This window comes from Leptosomus discolor, chromosome 22 (genome assembly GCF_034619465.1).
Source record: "Leptosomus discolor isolate bLepDis1 chromosome 22, bLepDis1.hap2, whole genome shotgun sequence".
NCBI lineage: Eukaryota > Metazoa > Chordata > Aves > Leptosomiformes > Leptosomidae > Leptosomus > Leptosomus discolor.
The window spans coordinates 69,772-79,268 of NC_141412.1; the positions used below are offsets into that span (position 1 = coordinate 69,772).

General features: G+C 57.0%; 2 protein-coding genes and 1 long non-coding RNA gene across 3 annotated transcripts; 2 read left to right on the top strand and 1 right to left on the bottom strand.

Annotated features, from left to right (window-relative positions):
- Positions 1–1,544: 1,544 nt before the first annotated feature.
- DPAGT1 (dolichyl-phosphate N-acetylglucosaminephosphotransferase 1) lies at positions 1,545–7,464 on the top strand. Its single transcript, XM_086476854.1, has 9 exons — positions 1,545–1,699; positions 1,798–1,918; positions 2,004–2,217; positions 2,731–2,877; positions 3,017–3,101; positions 3,567–3,755; positions 4,282–4,369; positions 4,735–4,890; positions 5,983–7,464. Exons 1-9 carry the CDS (start codon positions 1,545–1,547, stop codon positions 6,046–6,048), a joined length of 1,221 nt encoding a protein of 406 aa, XP_086332980.1. The 3' UTR covers positions 6,049–7,464.
- On the bottom strand, positions 4,434–5,940 carry LOC147413916 (uncharacterized). Its single transcript, XR_015184011.1, has 3 exons — positions 5,539–5,940; positions 4,851–4,926; positions 4,434–4,745 (listed from the first exon to the last, which is right to left on the bottom strand). It is a non-coding gene; the product is annotated as an uncharacterized LOC147413916 (long non-coding RNA).
- A 1,407-nt stretch (positions 7,465–8,871) lies between the features above and the next one.
- Positions 8,872–9,327, top strand: H2AX (H2A.X variant histone). Its single transcript, XM_086476780.1, has one exon. The coding sequence runs from the start codon at positions 8,896–8,898 to the stop codon at positions 9,325–9,327; it is 432 nt and encodes a 143-aa protein (XP_086332906.1). The 5' UTR covers positions 8,872–8,895.
- Positions 9,328–9,497: the final 170 nt, after the last annotated feature.

Consider the following 9,497-nt stretch of genomic DNA (forward strand, 5'->3'; position numbering starts at 1 on the left):
CCCCCGCGGCCCGGCGGGGGGCCCAAGGAGGACAGGCCCGACCTCCGGCGCGCAGCTTACCGACAGGTTCTCCACGCCTTCTCGTCCCGTGCCTGGGGGCAGGTTGTGCCTCCCCAGGACCGCAGGTCGCTGGCGGCCGTCCGCCCGGCTCGTCGCTGCCGCCGCGAGCCTCCTCCTCTCGGTGGGCTGAAACGGCAGGGCAGCCGCTGTCCGGACGTCGAGCTGCTGCCGGCCTTCCGAGCTGCGGGTACAGAGCTTTTCTTATCACGTCGCGCTCTTTTTCACCGGCAGCGACCTCCCTGCTCACTCACACCACGGCCGCAGGACGCACCACCGAGGCGGAATCCTTCCCTTCGCCTGCTGAGAGCCCGGGCCAGACTCGCCGCGGAGGGCGGAAAACGCGAGTTTCGGCCAGCTCTTTTCACAACAGGCGCGACCCGACGCAGCAGCGGCCGGCCGACGGTGGTTCCTCGCTGCTAGAGCTGTGGAAGGGTGTCTGGCCAGCGCCCCCCCCCCCCCCCCCCCGCCGTTTCCTCCCTCGCAGTAACGGGCACCGGCCTCAAAGTTTACTTAAGGCTCGCTTAGAGTTTACAAAGTCACTTTTGCGGAAGTTCAACAGGCACAGACCAGAGGCGGCCTCTCCCGACGCAGCAGCGGCTCTCTAGGCAGCATGAAAGATGCATCAGAAACCACCTCGGGTCCCCACCCCCCGCTTCAAACGGCCGCAGGGCACGGGAAAGCGCTTCTAGCTGCGGCTGCACCTTAGGACGTTTTATTGGTTTTTTCCAATATCTGAGGAAACACGTGCGGTAACGAAGCCGCCGGCCGCTCCGATGTTGGCCCTGGCGCATCCCGCCGGCACTCGGCGCCCCTCCCCCCCCCCCCCCCGGCGCATCCCGCCGGCGCTCGGCGCCCCCGCCCCGCCCGCTAGCGAGCGCGGAGCTCGGCGCTAGCGCTGACTACGCTGCCCAGACGTCGCCGGCAGCCGCCCGCAAGCGCCGCTTCCTAGACCGGGGCAAAACGCCGCCGGTCTGCTCGGAGAGAGGGAGAGAGGGGGAGCGCCCGCGGCCCCTCGCCCCGCTCCGCCCGGACTTCCCCGCGGGGGGAGGAAATGACGTACCTGGGGTCGGATTAGAGCCGGCGCGCTGTTCGAGACGCACCGAGACGACCATGGCGGTTGCGGGCACTGCGAGGCGGAGTCCGTCGCGGGGCCGGCCCGAGCGCGGCTTTCCGCGCAGAGAGCTCCGCTGCGCGGGGCACACGCCGATCCACGCAGACTCCAGCGCCGGGCACAAGCGCTTACGCACGCCCGCGGCGGGGCCGAAAGCGCTACCGGCCCCGGTCCTGGCCGGCGCCCGAGCAGAACCCCACGCCGACACGCGACTAGTGCCAGCGCCAAAGATGGCGCCCCCCTCGCTGGCAGGCCGGAAGGGGCGCGCGCATCCGGTGCCTCTTTTATAGCGTCCGGCGGGAGGCGTTGGCGGGCGGCGCTCCGCACACGGCCCCGCTCTGTGCCCTTGGCAGGGGCAGCGCCCGCCGCCGCCATGGCGGCCTGGCCGGTTGTGCCCCTCCTCATCAATCTCGGCGGGTCGCTGCTGGGCTTCGTGGCCACGCTCACGCTCATCCCGGCCTTCAAGGACCACTTCCTCGCTGCCCGGCTCTTCGGTGAAGATCTCAACAAGGCCTCACGGCGGCCCGTGTGAGTAGCGCTGCCCCGCCGAACCGTGCGCCGCAGGGCCGGACCGGCCCTGGCCCCGGGACCGGCCGGGCTCACTCCCCGCCTTCCCTTCCTTCCAGCCCCGAAGCACAGGGCGTGATCAGCGGGGCCGTGTTCCTCATCCTCCTCTTCTGCTTCATCCCTGTGCCCTTCCTGAGGTGCTTCGTGGAGGAGCAGTGCGCGGCCTTTCCTCACGATGAGGTGAGGCTTGCCTGGAGCCGTGAGCGTGGCGGGCACGGGCAGGGAGCGACCGACGGTAACCGGGGTCCTGTTCTCTCTCCTGCAGTTCGTGGAGCTCATCGGTGCGCTCCTCGCCATCTGCTGCATGATTTTCCTGGGCTTTGCAGATGACGTTCTGAACCTGCGCTGGCGCCACAAGCTCCTTCTTCCTACCATGGCTTCCCTCCCGCTGCTCATGGTTTACTTCACCAACTTTGGGAACACGACCATTGTGGTACCTAAGCCCTTCCGGGTACTGCTGGGCATGCACTTGGACCTGGGTAAGTTGTGCATCACCAGAAGCTGTCACGCGAGCGGCGAGCGATAGGTGGAAGGGGGCACCTGGCAGCACTCGGTGCTGCCGCGAGAACACAAGAAGGATTGGCTTAAGTAACCGGAGAGAAGGCGCAAATCCACCCACTGAATGTTAGGTGGGAAAGAACGTCCAGAAGCCCAGCACCGGTCACTTTTCCAGCACACAATTGAGCGCCGCCTGTGCACGGCGCTCAGCTGCCGACACCAGAATGACCGAGGGACAGAAACAGAGCGCCGCAGTCTGCCGCCGTGTTACAACGGTCGGCTGCAGTCGCCGTGTCGTACGCACGTGTACGCGCGACTGCCGATGCCCAGGAGAGGGAGCGATTTATTAGTAAGCTACTACCGCTATCAAAAATCACCGAGATCTCTAGGCAGTGGGTTGTTGTACAAAGCAGGAAGCGAGAGCTTTGCTGAATTGGACCAGGGCCTGCCTCTACCTATAAATACTAAAGCGCTTGGCTCGCTCTCATCTGCAGGTATCCTCTACTACGCGTACATGGGCATGCTAGCAGTGTTCTGCACTAACGCCATCAACATTCTCGCGGGAATTAATGGAATTGAAGCAGGGCAGTCTCTGGTGATAGCTGCTTCCATTATCATATTCAACATTGTGGAGTTAAACGGTAAGGAAGGTAACATACGTGTTTGTGGGCGGAAAAAGGAAAGGGAGAGAGAATCCTAGATTTCAATATCTGGTATTGCTAAAAATCAACCAGTCCTGTCTCTTACAACAACCGTGTGGTTTTTTTCTTTTTTCTATAGGGGATTACCGAGACGATCACATTTTTTCTCTCTACTTCATGATTCCCTTTTTTTTTACCACGCTGGGGCTGTTTTACCACAACTGGTAAGAGGATGGACGTTCCGCGGTTCTTCCGAAGCCTCCTTTCCCTTTGCTTTCTCCCTTTCCAAACAAACAAAACTACTTACAGACGTGCAGGTGGGATGCTGGAGCGTAGATAGGCTTCTTGCCAGAACCAGGAGCGCAAAGCATCGCTGCACCGGTAGCTTTGCTTTTCATTAGAACAATTCCAGTCACTCTGGCTCACCCAAATGCACAGAATGTGCCCCCTCGTAGGTCCTGCTAGCCTTTTTTTTCATACCACACTCTCTGCAAGTCAGGTTGTGGTTCCTAGTCCCACAGCTCTTTTAGCATAAATACCTGCAGTTGTTTTTACTATGCAGATCTGCTGCAGTTCCCTCTTGGCCTCTAACCTGCCATGTGGGAACCCGTTCGGTGGTTACGATCAAGTCATTTTCATGGCAACAGCCATCACGACAGACCTTTGCTTTTCTGCCCTGTGGATTGCAGGTACCCATCTCGAGCGTTTGTCGGGGACACCTTCTGCTACTTTGCTGGCATGACCTTCGCCGTGGTGGGGATCTTGGGGCACTTCAGCAAAACAATGCTGCTTTTTTTCATCCCGCAAGTGCTCAACTTCCTCTACTCATTGCCTCAACTCTTCCACGTCATTCCTTGTCCCCGTCACCGGCTGCCGAGGTAACGTACCCGAGTGACCTGTCACGGTACCGCAGATTGTCCCTTTTATCTCCAACACCGGCCGAGAAGGGTGGTGGGAAGTGCTCTTTTTAAAAGCCATCGACCTAAGTTTTACGGTTAAAAGTTAGCTGGCTCGCTCTGCCAGCTACATTCGATTCCTAAAGCAGGGGTTGACAGCAACCGATACAGGCTGCTTTTAATGCTGTTGCAGTAGGGCCGGCTAAGATTTTACAGTAGCGAGGGTTCTGTGACGCTATGCCGTATCAGCGATTGACTCTGCAGACGTTAGATTTTTCTAGTTTATTTGTAAAACTGTACAGCTTTATGCATATATTGGGGAGGAATCTCCTCCTGACTCTGCCCAGGCCGAGGGACTAGGTATTGGCAACTGTGTCGGATTCCTGCTTTTTCCACCACTGGGTTTCTTTCCTTCTCGACCGCTCGGCTAGGCATCTAAGTCTGCCTGCATAGAGATCTCTCTGTCTTCTTGCTCTGTCTGGACTAAAATTTTCATGTTTCTTTTTAGGCTCAATCCTAGTACGGGGAAGCTGGAGATGAGCTATTCCAAATTCAAAACTAAGAGCCTCTCTGCCCTGGGAACAAACATTCTGAAGGTATTATCTGGAAAAGATTCAAGATCCAGACACGTTTTGAGGCGGTGATCAAATGCGAGAGGAAGGGGATGGGAGGGAATGCAGCACTTCTGGGTTCGCTAATTACTTCCTAGTTCAAATCCAGAGGAAAATATTCAGCTTAGTCCGTCGCCATCCCTCGCGGTCACTCGACTGTGTTGATAATCAGTCTTTTGGAATAGCCGCGCGTAGCCGCGTCCCAGGACCATCAAAAGCCTGTCCTGTCCTTTCAGTAGGAGCACGAGCCAGACGTCGGGGGTGGTACAGCGAAAGGGATCTCGAGCAAAGCCAGCCGGTGAGCACCAAACGTACGTGGTGAAATAGCGTGCGGTATTTCTTTTCCCCAGGCAGTCAAGATCTTGCACATAGTAGACGTGAAGAGTGGAACAGATGAAGATGGCGAATACACCGAGTGCAATAATATGACACTTATTAACTTTGTTATAAAGCTGATTGGACCCACCCACGAGCGAAATCTCACTCTCCTGTTGCTACTCATTCAGGTCAGACAAATGGCTCCTCCCGTAGAAAGATGTACTCTGCAATAGAGGCAGATCCAAATCAGTCTCAGGAGTTTCCAGGGAAAAGGGGAACTAAAGCATCATGCTCTTCACACAACAAGCAGCTGAGCTATGGAACTTGAGGAGAATCAGATGTTTGCATAGCTCAGGGAGGAAACAGATTCCTCCCTGTTCATTGAGGGCTAATAAATACGGAGACCCTAGGTTAGCGATACAGCCTTTTTTCCCGGTTCCTCTTTTTCAGTCACACAATAGCACAATCCTGGAGGTATCTCTGGCTGGCGGACTCGCGTAGCTCAGCGGTATCTGGAATCTGAGCAGGGCGCAGGAGCGTTGTGAAGCAACTTAAAGCGCAAGGATAGCACGCCTCACAGATACTACCTCTAATCAGCACTTGAACTCTTGTGCGTAATACGGTAGAAACACTGCTTTTGGAAAGGCCTGTGTCGCATACTTGCCCACAAAAAAAAAAAATTCTTTTTTCATCCTCAGATGAAAAGGTAAGAGACTCTTATTAGGAAAGAGAAGAGCCACTTGGCCAAATTCCCGTTCGAGAGGAAGGGCTTCCAGCAAACAAACCTGGAGACCGAACAGGGCTTAGGCATGACTCCATCAGGGATGGGAGAGTACCTGCCACTTGATTTTCAGCCCGGTTACAGCAGAGCATTCTTGGCAGCGCCTTCTTGTAAAAAGATGCTGAATTGCAGCTTTGACACGAGGTACTTTCAATTACGAACCACAAGGTTTACGTTGTAACATAGGCTCCCTAAGAAGGAAAGAGTTGTTCCCAACCATTCATCTCGTCCGCTCGTTCTCACAATGTGGCCGTGCGCAGGCGCACGCAGCAATCCCCCACAGATAGCTATGATTCTGAGAGAAAAAAAAAAACGAGGACTTTGGCTAGACTTCTGCCTTTCATCTTTCTGTCCCTAAAATATTTAGCCTAAATGGTGTTATTTAGTGAAGCGAGGCATGCTGGAAAGCATAACAAATCCATCTGGAAAGGAGGAAGCTGCCAGCCTGTGAACTACTTGACACTATAACGTTTCCGTTGTCTGTCTGATTTTTACCTAGGTCCTGGGCAGCACGATTGCATTTTCAATCCGATACCAACTAGTGCGCTTGTTTTACGACGTCTGACTGAGCTGCCGGGAGCAGGGGAAAGAGTCGTACCTGCCAGTCAGTTTTCTCCAGTGGCTGACCAAAAGGTTCAACTGGTCTTAATTCCGGCCCTCCGAGAACCTCAGAACACCTGTCAGAACGCAAGCAACTACTCTGCGTGGGCCAGTCTTGACCTGCAGTCATCTTTTTTCTGTGCACAGGCGGCTTTTGTCCAATTCTGCTGACAGAAAAGATTCACTGCTACTCGGACATCATTGTTACTGGGAATACTTTTCAGAGGGGAAGTAAATGCCCAGATGTTTACTGACAGCACTTAGGGAAAGGGGGAAAGATGAAATCTCTACCCATCCAACCAGCACGTTACGGTTCCCCAAGAGAGAAAACAGGAACTTTAATTTCCCTAAGACTATGTACAGCAGAACAAGTAAACCAGAAATCCTCTCCTGGCTTCTCCGATCCTGTCTTTAGTCCACGGACATAGAGGGACGTTCATAAACCATACCCAAAACTCAGAGCTCTCTGAGAATAAAATAACTCATGGTACCCTTTCTCCTTCAGTGCTTTGCCTCAAGAATATTGACACAGCATGAAACTAGGTTATGCAATACATCTCTGTGGCTTTCTATCCTGCTAGGGGGCTGGTCCCTTCTGCAGTAGACTGCCTCCTCTCACACGGCTACGGGGAACGTTCCCACCGAAGGGCTTTTATTTCTGAACATCTGCCGTCCTTCGTGGAATAGGACACATCGGGAACAGGCTAGCAGAGCAAGGATCGTTCTGTACTGGTGTAAGAGAGGACATCCGTAAAAGCCTTAGATTAACACGGAACTAAGACCCTGCAGGCTGCCATTACCTTTTCCTCAAATATAAGTCATTATTTATGTAGCCGTATCTGGCACCACGGTTCACCACAGAATTGCTACCTACCTGGCAGAAAAAAACACGTTAACAGCCATTGGAGTACCAGGTTAAAGAGTCTCCGAGAGATTTACGGGAGCGCAAAGTGAAATGCTGCAACAGCAAAGACAGGGACGCTGAGATGGGTGACATTAGAAGTTGCTGAGTCCGGCACCTTAATAGATGCAAGGCTGCCACACCTCCACGCGCCCAAGTCCGGCCAGTAGTACATTCCCAACAGGCAAAAATGCACACGTCCGGTAACACTGATCGACACAGAAAACACACAGCACTCGCAAACGTGAATGGTACAAATGGCCGAATCCTCTTCCTCCTCCTCTCCAGCCAGCCAGTTCCGAAGTCTGCTAGTAGAGTGCATTCACGTATACGTATACGTGTACTCACACGCAAACATGATGAATCTCTTCAGTAGCTGCCCTTAAGTACTCTGTCCGGTAACTGGCCGCTGGCTTTCATGGCAAGCTGGCTTAGACCTACCTCCAGTAAGCAACCTGCTGGCCCCAATCTCCCCGTATCTGGTCCTGGATACCAAGCCCCACAGCCCATTATCGTGCTTGCTCGCTAGTCTGGCTCGTGCGCTAGCGATCACACACACAGGCATTCCACCTTGGCCCCGGCCCCCAGTCTGCACATGCTCCAGTCTTCCCCTTTGCCGGTACCACATACACACTGGCCCCTTTGACCTGTGGCGGGAAGCCTGTTGCTGGCACTTAGACCTCCAGACATAGATACGCACACAGGGTAGACAGTCCTCTCACCCTGGAAAAAAAATTAGAGTTTAGCGAGGCAAGACAGACTGCAGAGATAAAGGCTACCAATCAGCATCGTGCTCACAGGCAACCACCTTCTTCACCCTGCTCCTCCTTCCATGTTCCCATGGTTTTTCCTCAGTCCAATTTGACCTCTTCCCCACCTTTGGTGCTTCTCTTAAAGAACCCATAATACGTCTCACACGTTCCCACAGTCCCCTAAAAAGGATCTCACGGTAAGTTTTACACATCCCCTGTATGCAACCGTGAGCCAAACACCCCTACAGGCGGGGATCCCCCTCGGTCTGCAGGCATCCCAGGAGCCCCCTCCCCGCCTCGCTCTGGAGGGAAGCCAGGCCAACACCAGGGCCCAGGACCAGTGGCCGGCCTCACTCCTCAAAAATCTCAGGGAGGAGCCCCACCGGGGCGACATCACGCCGGCTCGCTCATGGTAGCGCCCCATCCGTCATCGCTCCTCTGTCCCCTTGGATTACCATGGGCAGCCCTTACTGACATAACCGAAGAGGTGACAGTCAAAGCTCCTTACACAGAGCCGATCTGGAAGCGTTACCGCCTGCTGTCAGGAGTCCTAGCGCTCCTGCAGCAAGCGCTTCCGCTGCCCACGGGTGGATGCGAAGCACGAGGGTGTCTGTGCGACACAGGCCGCTCATCCCGAGCGCGGTCAGCAGAGGCCCACTGCAGCGGCGAGCCCGGCCCCTCCGCTGCCAGCACACCGGCCACAGCTCCCCGACGAACAGACAGGCCCGCCACCGTGCGAGCACCGCGGCAGGGCCCGGCAGAGGCGGTCCGAGCGGCGGCGGCAGTGCCGCACCGCATCCCCCGTTCACACGCCCCTCCCCCCCCCCCCCCCCCCGCCCGCTTACGTACCACACCCCCCCCCCCGGCGGCAGCGAGTACCAACTGCTTCAGCACGGTATGAATTTGGCGCCTTACCTTCTTATTGGCCGGTCTCCGTCGCCAATAGACTCGGGGCAAGCGCGGTGGTATCGCACAGGCAACCAGTCACGAAAAAATTTCTTCCGGCAGGCGCACCAATAGCGAGGCGCAGCGGCGCTGTCCAATGAGCTGAGCCCTACTTTGCGGAAGGTTATAAAAGGGCTGGGTGGGGGGCCTCCCGCCTCACTTCGTCGCAGAGCGCCGGAGCGGGCGGGCCGTGCCGAAAGCGTAGCGAGGCGCCATGTCTGGCCGTGGCAAGAGCGGCGGTAAGGCCCGAGCTAAGGCCAAATCTCGCTCGTCCCGGGCTGGGCTGCAGTTCCCGGTCGGGCGCGTTCACCGGCTGTTGCGGCGCGGGCACTACGCGGAGCGGGTGGGGGCCGGCGCGCCCGTTTACCTGGCGGCCGTGTTGGAGTACCTGACGGCCGAGATCCTGGAGCTGGCGGGCAACGCGGCGCGCGACAACAAGAAGACGCGCATCATCCCCCGTCACCTGCAGCTGGCGGTGCGCAACGACGAGGAGCTCAACAAGCTGCTGGGCGGCGTCACCATCGCGCAGGGCGGCGTTCTGCCCAACATCCAGGCCGTGCTGCTGCCCAAGAAGACCGGCGGCGGCGGCCCGGGCCCCACCAAGGCCGGCAAGAAGAGCAGCGGGCAGCAGTCGCAGGAGTACTAGGGCGGCCGGCCGGCCGCCGCCCCCCCGGCATCACACAAAGGCCCTTTTCAGGGCCACCCCCATTGCTCACCGGGAGAGCTGCGATCCGCGGGGGGGAGGGGGCGCGGCTCTGTCCCGCCGCCGTGCCTGGAGGCGGTGCCGGGCCCCGCCCGCCGGGGCTGGCCGCTTGC

Coding starts and splice junctions, on each gene's coding strand:
- H2AX (XM_086476780.1), top strand. CDS start 8,896: ATGTCTGGCCGTGGCAAGAGCGGCGGTAAGGCCCGAGCTAAGGCCAAA.
- DPAGT1 (XM_086476854.1), top strand. CDS start 1,545: ATGGCGGCCTGGCCGGTTGTGCCCCTCCTCATCAATCTCGGCGGGTCG. Junction 1,919..2,003: donor CGGCCTTTCCTCACGATGAG/GTGAGGCTTGCC, acceptor TCTCTCCTGCAG/TTCGTGGAGCTCATCGGTGC. Junction 2,218..2,730: donor GGGCATGCACTTGGACCTGG/GTAAGTTGTGCA, acceptor TCTCATCTGCAG/GTATCCTCTACTACGCGTAC.